The sequence below is a fragment of the Coregonus clupeaformis genome, chromosome 9 (genome assembly GCF_020615455.1).
Source record: "Coregonus clupeaformis isolate EN_2021a chromosome 9, ASM2061545v1, whole genome shotgun sequence".
NCBI lineage: Eukaryota > Metazoa > Chordata > Actinopteri > Salmoniformes > Salmonidae > Coregonus > Coregonus clupeaformis.
The window spans coordinates 20,775,319-20,788,236 of record NC_059200.1 but is presented as its reverse complement, the minus strand read 5'-3'; the positions used below and the strand labels follow the sequence as shown (position 1 = coordinate 20,788,236).

Here is a 12,918-nt window from a genome sequence, read left to right as displayed (position 1 = left end):
ACCATTTTACATGTATACTTGAATGAGGTAGGGACATCCCAAGGATTCCAAATAGCACGGACCCTCTGGGAAAGCCTATGAACTCCTATATTCGACTGAATACCACGGACACAACTCTTATTGGTTGTCTGATGTAGGCTACTTGGAACTGGTAACAACACAGTCTGTGATAGGCTAACAACATTTAGATCTGTATTCAGCGAGATAAGATAACATATCATCCCATGAGGTGTTGAGGGAAAGACAGATGACCTATAGATTGGACATAATCATTTCTAGGCTATTAGCGTAACAGGAAATCCACAAGACGTAGGGTACACTATAGCTCAAGGTGGCTACACCGGAATGTCGGCATGCACGGGAAAAACGGTACATTTCTAACATTTATGGTTGAGATTTAATTAATATAAATATAATTTATGCACCTTATGACTTTCATTAACACGCAAGGCGTTGGTAAGAAGACATGTTAGTTACACGTTCAATGGTAGGCGACAGCCACACGGTGGTACTGTTGCCTAGGTTTATTAACACACAGGCGTCACGCAGACGTTAGTATCATGTCATGTCAGTCAGACATTCGATGGTAGGCGACAGCCACACGTTGGTACGTTTGCCTAGGCTTAATTCTGGCGCGTTTAAAACAACTGGGAACTCGGAAATATCTAACTTCCGAACGTTCACGAAACTGGGAACACGGAAAAAAACCGAGCTCCGACTGGGAAAAATCGTTTTGGACTGTCATCCAACTGGGAATTCCAAGTCGGAAACTCGGCCATTTTTCTAGAGCTCCGACTTTACGACCTGAAATGAAGATCACCGACGTCATGAGTTGACCTCGGTTATTTCCGAGTTCCCAGTTGTCTTGAAAGCACCATTCACACGGGGCGGAGAAGCCTCTTCAGGGATAGCGAATCCGAGCGAGATAGCAAATAGAATAGCTGAAGATGGCTACGGATAAGACACCGAAGAGAATACTGCATGTATTATCGCTAAGCAATGTTTTTTTTTAGATAGGTGGACAAGCAAAACCCGTGTAACACCGAGAGCTTTTAAATTGAAGTCCCGTGTGCGCGAACGATTTGTTTTTCATAGGAGCGCCACAGTTCCATGTGAAATTAGCAGTGTTGGCTAGCTAGCCTGGTTGGATCTCAATCAGAACGAATGTCGTTGAACTGCAAATAGATCTTATGAGGGATAACATTTGCTACAAACTGTTCATGAAGCGATTGGACAACATCGTCTCTTACATTGGGAATACAGCTAGCCAGCCATTACACTGGTCCCGCGACACGGAGTGTTGAGTTGGAGTGACTGACCGTGATGTATTTTTTAACTGGCTGGCCCCGGAGGCTACTTTGTCCACTGAAAAGTGAAGAAGAACCGTTTCATGTTCAACCCAGCTCCCAGAGGTTTTACTTCGCTGTATTGTCAGAGACTCAACTAAGCGTCTGGTTTAGTCGGGTAAGCACGGAATGAATCACTGACGAGCTGGCTAGCCGCTAACGTTACCTAGCAGTTGTTAGCAAGTTGGATAGTTAAGTTTGGTCTGTGCACTTTGGTTGCCGCGTCACTGGATTTTTAGTTCATGGCACGACATTTAGCTGTCATGGCTATCATGCATACAAGAATTTGGAAAATAAAATACAAAACAGCAAAAGTGTTAGCTAGCTACACACACATCAATGTATTCAGTTCAGTATACGTGCAAACTACATTAGCTAGCTAGCTAGCTAGCCAGATAAAGACATGGCAAAAGCACTGCTTTTACATTTTAGTCATTTAGCAGACGCTCTTATCCAGAGCGATTTACAGTTAGAGTGCATACATTTTTTTTCGTCATAGATTTGGCACTAACATTTAATGTAGCTATCAATATGAGGAATATGTAAAAATCAAATACTGTCCAAAGTATTTAGGTAGGCTGGCTATTGGGAAAGGTGCAAATCAGAGCCATAATAAATAGCTTTGCCACAAATTCCTTCACCGTCACTGGGTGGCACATGAAGTTGAAGGAGAGCATTGTTATATATTATGACAACTGGAAGTTATGTAAGCTGAGTTCCCATGGACTTGAATACCACCATGTGCGTCATTCTTCTCCACATTTGCTCTCCCATAATCTGGTGTACATATATTTATAACAAAGAGAACCTCTCACACGCGTGTTGAATCCTCTGCTTTGAGTGATAGACGTCACTTGGTGCTAGGGAAGTTCACACAGCCCTGCCACTTCATAGGTGAATATTTGCCTTGCCCCAGGGCTTCTGTTGATATACGATCTCTGGGGCTTTGTGTCCCCAGGGGCAGACTTTCATCAAGGCAAAAGATAGCAAAACAATGCCCCTTTAAGTGCAAAGAAAAGCTCCATATATTCACTACACTACATGGATCAACTTTGATTAAACTAGGCTATACAGTGGGGAGAACAAGTATTTGATACACTGCTGATTTTGCAGGTTTTCCTACTTACAAAGCATATAGAGGTCTGTAATTTTTATCATATGTATACTTCAACTGTGAGAGACGGAATCTAAAACAAAAATCCAGAAAATCACATTGTAGGATTTTTAAGTAATTAATTTGCATTTTATTGCATGACATAAGTATTTGATCACCTACCAACCAGTAAGAATTCCGGCTCTCACAGACCTGTTAGTTTTTCTTTAAGAAGCCCTCCTGTTCTCCACTCATTACCTGTATTAACTGCACCTGTTTGAACTCGTTACCTGTATAAAAGACACCTGTGCACACACTCAATCAAACAGTCTCCAACCTCTCCACAATGGCCAAGACCAGAGAGCTGTGTAAGGACATCAGGGATAAAATTGTAGACCTGCACAAGCCTGGCATGGATTACAGGACAATAGGCAAGCAGCTTGGTGAGAAGGCAACAACTGTTGGCGCAATTATTAGAAAATGGAAGAAGTTCAAGATGACGGTCAATCACCCTCGGTCTGGGGCTCCATGTAAGATCTCACCTCGTGGGGCATCAATGATCATGAGGAAGGTGAGGGATCAGCCCAGAACTACACGGCAGGACCTGGTCAATGACCTGAAGAGAGCTGGGACCACAGTCTCAAAGAAAACCATTAGTAACACACTACGCCGTCATGGATTAAAATCCTGCAGCGCAGGCAAGGTCCCCCTGCTCAAGCCAGCGCATGTCCAGGCCCGTCTGAAGTTTGCCAATGACCATCTGGATGATCCAGAGGAGGAATGGGTGAAGGTCATGTGGTCTGATGAGACAAAATTAGAGCTTTTTGGTCTAAACTCCACTCGCCGTGTTTGGAGGAAGAAGAAGGATGAGTACAACCCCAAGAACACCATCCCAACCATGAAGCATGGAGGTGGAAACATCATTCTTTGGGGATGCTTTTCTGCAAAGGGGACAGGACGACTGCACCGTATTGAGGGGAGGATGGATGGGGCCATGTATGGCGAGATCTTGGCCAACAACCTCCTTCCCTCAGTAAGAGCATTAAAGATGGGTCGTGGCTGGGTCTTCCAGCATGACAATAACCCGAAACACACAGCCAGGGCAACTAAGGAGTGGCTTCGTAAGAAGCATCTCAAGGTCCTGGAGTGGCCTAGCCAGTCTCCAGACCTGAACCCAATAGAAAATCTTTGGAGGGAGCTGAAAGTCTGTATTGCCCAGCGACAGCCCCGAAACCTGAAGGATCTGGAGAAGGTCTGTATGGAGGAGTGGGCCAAAATCCCTGCTGCAGTGTGTTCAAACTTGGTCAAGACCTACAGGAAATGTATGATCTCTGTAATTGCAAACAAAGGTTTCTGTACCAAATATTAAGTTCTGCTTTTCTGATGTATCAAATACTTATGTCATGCAATAAAATGCAAATTAATTACTTAAAAATCATACAATGTGATTTTCTGGATTTTTGTTTTAGATTCCGTCTCTCACAGTTGAAGTGTACCTATGATAAAAATTACAGACCTCTACATGCTTTGTAAGTAGGAAAACCTGCAAAATCGGCAGTGTATCAAATACTTGTTCTCCCCACTGTATATTGTTTTTTTGAGATGGATAGGCCTACAGTTTGTTTGCTCTATATAACAGTAATGCAGACTTAACTTTTAATCTGGTGTCCACATAACATCTGCAATTACAGTTCTGTCAGCGATGGAATTATCTCTGCATAGTAGTAGTCCATGACTGCATAAGAGTATAATCACGAGTGCTGCTGCAAATATAATAGCTGTATGTAGAGTAGAATTAGATAGTTCTGTATTAGGTCATTCATACATAGTGTAAATCTAGGCCAGTATTTATTTCCCTGTTTCTCACAGGAAGTAAGTGTCCTGTTGTGCTTCCAGGGAAGGTCCACACAGGACAGGAAAGTGGGTGCTGTACTCTGTGGCTTGTGTTTGAACCTTCTCTAGATCTAATGGCAATAACAGACTGAGACAGGGGCCAGTCAATAACGGACTGAGACAGGGGCCAGTCAATAACGGACTGAGACAGGGGCCAGTCAATAACGGACTGAGACAGGGGCCAGTCAATAACGGACTGAGACAGGGGCCAGTCAATAACGGACTGAGACAGGGGCCAGTCAATAACGGACTGAGACAGGGGCCAGTCAATAACGGACTGAGACAGGGGCCAGTCAATAACGGACAGAGACAGGGGCCATTCAATAACGGACTGAGACAGGGGCCAGTCAATAACGGACTGAGACAGGGGCCAGTCAATAACGGACTGAGACAGGGGCCAGTCAATAACGGACTGAGACAGGGGCCCAGTCAATAACGGACTGAGACAGGGGCCAGTCAATAACGGACTGAGACAGGGGCCAGTCAATAACGGACTGAGACAGGGGCCAGTCAATAACGGACTGAGACAGGGGCCAGTCAATAACGGACTGAGACAGGGGCCAGTCAATAACGGACTGAGACAGGGGCCAGTCAATAACGGACTGAGACAGGGGCCAGTCAATAACGGACTGAGACAGGGGCCAGTCAATAACGGACTGAGACAGGGGCCAGTCAATAACGGACTGAGACAGGGGCCAGTCAATAACGGACTGAGACAGGGGCCAGTCAATAACGGACTGAGACAGGGGCCAGTCAATAACGGACTGAGACAGGGGCCAGTCAATAACGGACTGAGACAGGGGCCAGTCAATAACGGACTGAGACAGGGGCCAGTCAATAACGGACTGAGACAGGGGCCAGTCAATAACGGACTGAGACAGGGGCCAGTCAATAACAGACTGAGACAGGGGCCAGTCAATAACGGACTGAGGAGGCAGCTTCCCATGGAGCAAGGTAGGAAACTGATTACTCCTGAGGTGTTCCATTTAACTACATGGGCATAAAAGCACTAGTACTTTACATTTTAGTAATTTAGCAGACGCTCTTATCCAGAGCGACTTACAGTTAGTGAGTGCATACATTATTTTTTTTCATACCCCCTGTGGGACTCGAACCCACAACCCTGGCGTTGCAAACGCCATGCTCTACCATCCCTGCCGGCCATTCCCTCCCCTACCCTGGACGACGCTGGGCCAATTACGCGCTGCCCCATGGGTCTCTCGGTCGCGGCCGGCTACGACAGAGCCTGGATTCGAACCAGGAACTCTAGTGGCACAGCTAGCACTGCGATGCAGTGCCTTAGACCACTGCGCCACTCGGACCATGGACTCCATTCTTCCTCTCCTCTATCTGCTTTGTTATCACTGCAGATGGAGAGTAGTCGAGGAGAGGGGGTCCACTAAAGGCTATTGGAGATACGGCCGAAGAGTAGTAGGATGAGGTCGGAGCAGGAGGAGACTGAGGATGCTGCTACAGCGGTCCACGTTGTGGGAAAAACTCAGGGATGGTGGGGTGCTTCATTTTCCTGCCCTATCTCAGTCCGTTATTGCCTGGCCCCCATCTGTCTCAGTCCGTTATTGCCTGGCCCCCATCTGTCTCAGTCCGTTATTGCCTGGCCCCCATCTGTCTCAGTCCGTTATTGCCTGGCCCCCGTCTGTCTCAGTCTTTCGCAGACTGGGGCCAGTCAATAACGGACTGAGACAGACTGGGGCCAGTCAATAATGGACTGAGTGAGACGGGGGCCAGTCAATAACGGACTGAGTGAGACTGGGTCCAGTCAAAGATGGACTGAGACAGGGATCAGTCAAAGATGGACTGAGATAGGGCAGGAAAATGAAGCACCCCACCATCCCTGAGTTTTAAGCCTAGTATATAAACTCAGCAAAAAAAGAAACGTCCCTTTTTCAGGACCCTGTCTTTCAAAGATAATTCGTAAAGATCCAAATAACTTCACAGATCTTAATTGTAAAGGGTTTAAACACTGTTTCCCATACTTGTTCAATGAACCATAAACAATTAATGAACATGCACCTGTGGAAAGGTCGTTAAGACACTAGCAGCTTACAGGCGGTAGGCAATTAAGGTCACAGTTACGAAAACTTAGGACACTAAAGAGGCCTTTCTACTGACTCTGAAAAACACCAAAAGAAAGATGCCCAGGGTCCCTGCTCATCTTTGTGAACGTGCCTTAGGCATGCTGCAATGAGGCATGAGGACTGCAGATGTGGCCAGGGAAATAAATTGCAATGTCTGTACTGTGAGACGCCTAAGACTGCGCTACAGGGAGACAGGACGGACAGCTGATCATCCTCGCAGTGGCAGACCACGTGTAACAACACCTGTACAGGATCGGTACATCAAACCTGCGGGACAGGTACAGGATGGCAACAACAACTGCCCGAGTTACACCAGGAACGCATAATCCCTCCATCAGTGCTCAGACTGTCCGCAATAGGCTGAGAGAGGCTGGACTGAGGGCTTGTAGGCCTGTTGTAAGGCAGGTCTTCACCAGACATCACCGGCAACAATGTCGCCTATGGGCACAAACCCACCGTCGCTGGACCAGACCGGACTGGCAAAAAGTGCTCTTCACTGACGAGTCGCGGTTTTGTCTCACCAGGGGTGATGGTCGGATTCGCATTTATCGTCGAAGGAATGAGCGTTACACCGAGGCCTGTACTCTGGAGTGGGATCGATTTTGGAGGTGAAGGGTCCGTCATGGTCTGGGGCGGTGTGTCATAGCATCATCGGACTGAGCTTGTTGTCATTGCAGGCAATCTCAACGCTGTGTGTTACAGGGAAGACATCCTCCTCCCTCATGCGGTACCCTTCCTGCAGGCTCATCCTGACATGGCCCTCCAGTATGACAATACCACCAGCCATACTGCTTGTTCTGTGCATGATTTCCTGCAAGACAGGAATGTCAGTGTTCTGCCATGGCCAGCGAAGAGCCCGGATCTCAATCCCATTGAGCACGTCTGGGACCTGTTGGATCGGAGGGTGAGGGCTAGGGCCATTCCCCCCAGAAATGTCTGGGAACTTTCAGGTGCTTGGTGAAAGAGTGAGGTAACATCTCACAGCAAGAACTGGCAAATCTGGTGCAGTCCATGAGGAGGAGATGCCCTGCAGTACTTAATGCAGCTGGGGGCCACACCAGATACTCACTGTTACTTTTGATTTTGACCCCCCATTGTTCAGGAACACATTATTCCATGTCTGTGGAACTTGTTCAGTTTGTCTCAGTTGTTGAATCTTGTTATGTTCATACAAATATTTACACATGTTAAGTTTGCTGAAAATAAACGCAGTTGACAGTGTGAGGACGTTTCTTTTTTTGCTGAGTTTAGGTCCTTGATGGCAGGAAGCTTGGCCCCAGTGATGTACTGTGCGATACGCACTACCCTCTGTACCAGGCGGTGATGCAACCGGTCAGGATACTCTCGATGGTGCAGCTGTATAACGTTTTGAGGATCTGGGGACCCATGCCAAATCTTTTCACTCTCCTGAGGGGGAAAAGGCGGTGTCGTGTCCTCTTCACGACTGTCTTGGTGTGTTTGGATCATGATAGTTTGTTGGTGATGTGGACACCAAGCGACTTGAAACTCTCGACCCGCTCCACTACAGCCCCGTCGATGTGAATGGGGGCGTGTTCGGCCCTTCTTTTCCTGTAGTCCACGATCATCTCCTTTGTCTGTCTCACGTTCAGGGAGAGGTTGTTGTCCTGGCACCACACTTACAGGTCTCTGACCTCCTCTCTATTGGCTTTCTCATCGTTGTCGGTGATCAGGCTTACCACCGTTGTGTCGTCAGCAAACTTAATGATGCTGTTGGAGTCGTGCTTGGCCACACAGTCGTGGGTGAACAGGGAGTACAGGAGGGGACTAAGCACGCACCCCTGAGGGGCCCCCGTGTTGAGGATCAGCGTGGCAGATGCTGTTGCCAAACATTACCACATGGGGGCAGCCCGTCAGGAAGTCCAGGATCCAGTTGCAGAGGGAGGTGTTTAGTCCCAGGGTCCTTAGCTTAGTGATGAGCTTTGTGGGCACTATGGTGTAGAACGCTGAGCTGTAGTCAATGAACAGCATTCTCATAGGTGGGAAAGGGCAGCGTGGAGTGCGATTGAGATTGCTTCACCTGTGGATCTGTTTGCATAGTATGGGTGACGTCGTCGATGCACTTATTGATGAAGCCATTGACTGAGGTGGTATACTGCTTGATGCCGGTATACTCCTTGATGCCATTGGATGAATCCCGGAACATATTCCAGTCTGTGCTAGCAAAACAGTCCTGTAGCGTAGCATCCGCGTCATCTGACCACTTCCGTATTGAGCGAGTCACTGGTACTTCCTGCTTTAGTTTTGGCTTGTAAGCAGGAATCAGGAGGATATAATTATGGTCAGATTTGCCAAATGGAGGGCAAGGGAGAGTTATTTTTCCTCTGGTTGCACATGTGGCATGCTGGTAGTAATTAGGTAAAATGGATTTAAGTTTGCCTTCATTAAAGTCCCCGGCCTCTAGGAGCGCCACTTCTGGATGAGCATTTTCTTGTTTACTTATGGCCATATACAGCTCATTGAGTGCGGTCTTAGTGCCAGTGTTGGTTTGTGGTGGTAAATGGGCGGCTACGAAAAATATATATGAAAACACTCTTGGTACATAGTGTGGTCTACAGCTTATCATAAGGTACTCTACCTCAGGCGAGCAATATCTCGAGACTACCTTAATATTAGACATCGCGCACCAGCTGTTATTGACAAATAGACACACACCCCCTCATCTTACCGGACGTAGCTGTTCTGTCCTGCCGATGCATGGAAAACCCAGCCAACGGTATATTATCCGTGTCGTCGTTCAGCCATGACTCAGTGAAACACAGGATATTACTTTTTTTTATGTCCCGTCGGTAGGATAGTCTCGAACGGAGCTCATCCAGTTTATTCTCCAGTGATTGCACTTTGGATAATAGAACGGATGGTAGAGGCGGGTTACCCACTCGCCGACAAATTCTCACAAGGCACCCCGATCTGCGCCCCCTGTATTTCCTCCTTTTCTTCATGCGAATGACGGGGATTTGGGCCTTTTCCGGGAGCAACATTATATCCTTCGCGTCAGACTCATTAAAGAAAAAATCTTTGTCCAGTTCGAGGTGAGTAATCGCTGTTCTTTTCGGTCAAAAGAGACGGTAGCATCAACATTATGGACAAAATAAGTTAAACGATGCGAAAAAACACACAAAATAGCACAATTGGTTAGGAGCCCGTAAAACGGCAGCCACCCCCTCCGTCGTCATTTCCCCCCTGGATACCTCGGCCCAACCCTATTCCGAATGCTCCCCTGGAATTCTGAATGTTCCTCTGGGACCTCTTCAATTACACTGACTCAGTAGAATGGGTTGTTATGAAGCGTATTATATGTGGGGTCTCGTCTGAGTGGCCTTGGTGTTTGGTGTCCAATCTCATAATCACAATTTAGATTTTGAGAACAGCTCTCGGTAACACTTTACCCAAAGTGAAAAGACATCTTAGGATAAGGTTCGTAAGGGTCGTGGCTGAGTGAGGTTTATTTATTTGTGCAGTTGAGGGAGGCTTGTTGGCGTTGATTGAGTGCTTCTCTCTCATGCAAGAAGGCATCATCCCGTCAGTTAAGAGGGTAGTTCAGGAGTGAACAGTCCACTAGAGGAGTAACTTGACCTTTCCACAGAGAGTGATCCACTGAGGTCTCAGTAGTCTGGCTCAAACATTTATTAGGCAGCATACAGCTAGCAGATTTGGATTTGTTCTGGATGGCAGTTTACTAACCCCTACCCCCTACCTAAGCCTAAGCAATTTCAAGCCTCTACCCTTTGATCTAGCTGAATATCCACCTCCATTGTATTATGCTCAAGTCATGACAATGCTGTTCATCAGGAGGAATCCTTACGGCAAGCTCCTGAGAACCTTATCATAAACTGTATGAAAAGTGTCTGTTTGAAGTTGGTCCCTCTGGGTTATTCTAGCTAATTAGCATTAGCGCTAGGCTAGCTGGGTTTGTGCTTGACTGAATGCTCTATCGTACTTGCTGCCCATATGAGAGCTTTGGTAGAGAATGTGTAATCAACCAACGGTATGAGATTAGATATGGATATTTTCAAAACAGAGTTGGTCCCCATTAAGATACCTTGATATTTCAACTACACTCTTAATCTCCCTGTTATTCATGAGCTGATCTGCTATCTGTATAATCAACTCAATTTTGCTAAATATAGGAGATATTCTGTCATTCGTTGATCGAGGTAATCTTACAAGTTTGGCAACTTTGGTCATTTGACTTTTGTTTGACTGCCGTTACAAAGTTTGTATGATTCGACAACGCAATACTCGGGGTGTGCCTACTTCTGAAATGCGCTGAATTAATTGATGAACATGGTAACGCTCTGAATTTATCAATGGCCTGTTTCGCAATGCACAACAATGTCATTGGCGATCAAAGATAGTTACTCTATTGTTAATAAATATCTGTTTAATTTGCTCTGAAATCTTTACATGGTGGCGCAGCCAAGCCGACAAGGTGGCGCAGCCAAGCCGACAAGGTGGCGCAGCGCCCATCTTACTTGGGGAGAACACTGGCATAGTGATCATATCTTTGTTTTAAACTCTTGATAAACATTATTCCCGGTATTGAAACTTGGTAGATTTTCTGGAAAACATGAATCCCCAGAATAGAGTAATTTACACTGCCTTGTCTACATCCCACCCTATCAATACAGTCAGCTCCAAAACTATTTGGACAGTGACACATTTTTTGTTGTTTTGGCTTTGTACTCCAGCACTTTGGATTTGAAATGATACAATGACTAGGAGGTTAAAGTGCAGACTGTCATCTTTAATTTGAGGGTATTTTCATCCATATCGGGTGAACCATTTAGAAATGACAGCCCTTTTTGTACATAGTCCCCCCATTTTAGGGGACCAAAAATATTGGGAGATTCGCTTGTGTATTAAAGTAGTCAAAAGTGTATTATTTGGTCCCATATTCATAGCACGCAATGACTACATCAAGCTTGTGACTCTACAACTTGTTTGATTCATTTGCTGTTTGTTTTGGTTGTGTTTCAGATTATTTTGTGCCCAATAGAAATGAATGGTAAATAATGTAATGTGTCATTTTGACGTCACTTTTATTGTAAATATGTATAGAATGCTTCTGCACTTTAACTTCATAGTCATTGTATCATTTCAAATCCAAAGTGCTGGAGTACAGAGCCAAAACAAAACACAAATGGTCACTGTCCGAATAATTTTGGAGCTCAATGTATGGAGTGTGTATCAGCCATTGTTGTAGTAATAGTGTGTGACTGGCTGTCTGACCTTGCCGACATTCCCGTTGGCAATCTTTCCACTAGTCTCCGTCTGGCCCAGTGCTACTGGTGCTCCAGGACCTGGGCTGAGGGTTCCGCAACACACACACACACACACTGCTAGGACAAGTAGAGACCTGTCCTCAAGCTCCTCCACTAAAGTCTTACAGCGGTGTGTGTGTGTGTGTGTGTGTGTGTGTGTGTGTGTGTGTGTGTGTGTTGCGGAACCCTCAGCCCAGGTCCTGGAGCACCAGTCTTTTCCTTGGCACTGTTAGGAGAGGGGCCAAATGTAGGCGTGGTCTCATATTACAATAATACGACACGCCCACATCCAGGAAGGCCTAGCTTCCACTGTCTCTGTTATTATATAACAGGCTTGGGAGATATACAGAGGGTATGATTTTCAAACGAGGGTATGATTTTCAATACCGTTTGAAAATCATACCGGGGGCTGTGGGGATGCGTGCTACGCCACTGCTTATAACATTTACATTACATTTTAGTCATTTAGCAGACGCTCTTATCCAGAGCGACTTACAGTTAGCACATACATTATTTTATCGAACCCACAACCCTGGCGTTGCAAACTATAACTACACTGAGTGGACAAAACATTAGGAACACCTGCTCTTTCCATGACACAGACTGACCAGGTGAAAGCTATGATCCCTTATTGATGTCACTTGTTAAATCCACTTCAATCAGTGTAGAAGAAGGGAAGGAGATGGGTTAAAGAAGGATTTTTTAAAGCCTTGAGACAATTGAGACATGGATTGTGTGAGTGCCATTCAGAGGGTGAATGGGCAAGACAAAAGCTTTAAGTGCCTTTGAACAGGGTATGGTAGTAGGTGCCAGGCACACCGGTTTGAGTGTGTCAAGAACTGCAACGCCGTTGGGTTTTTCACACTTAACAGTTTCCTGTGTGTATCAAGAATGGTCCACCACCCAAAGGACATCCAGCCAACTTGACACAACTGTGGGAAGCTTTCGACACCTTGTAGAGTCCATGCCCCGACGAATTGAGGCTGTTCTGAGGGCAAAAGGGGGTGCAACTCAATATTAGGACGGTGTTCCTAATGTTTTGTACACTCAGTGTATACATGAAGTATAACTACAAGACAGATATATTTTTTAAATAGTGCTCCTTGTGTGCAATTCCGGTAATACCGTATACCCCGGTATGGTACAGAAACGGTATGAAAATCTGCATACTGCCCAACCGTATTATATAAGTCAGTGTCTAGATTCTG

General features: G+C 46.0%; 1 protein-coding gene across 1 annotated transcript in view; it reads left to right on the top strand.

The window, feature by feature from the left end:
• Positions 1-781: 781 nt before the first annotated feature.
• Positions 782-12,918, top strand: part of LOC121573444 (guanine nucleotide exchange factor subunit RIC1-like) — a 111,305-nt gene continuing 99,168 nt past the window's right edge. The window contains exon 1 of the mRNA XM_041885447.1: positions 782-1,464. Coding sequence (XP_041741381.1) covers positions 1,324-1,464 — 141 coding nt within the window. The 5' untranslated portion in view covers positions 782-1,323. The remainder of the gene's footprint in view (positions 1,465-12,918) is intronic.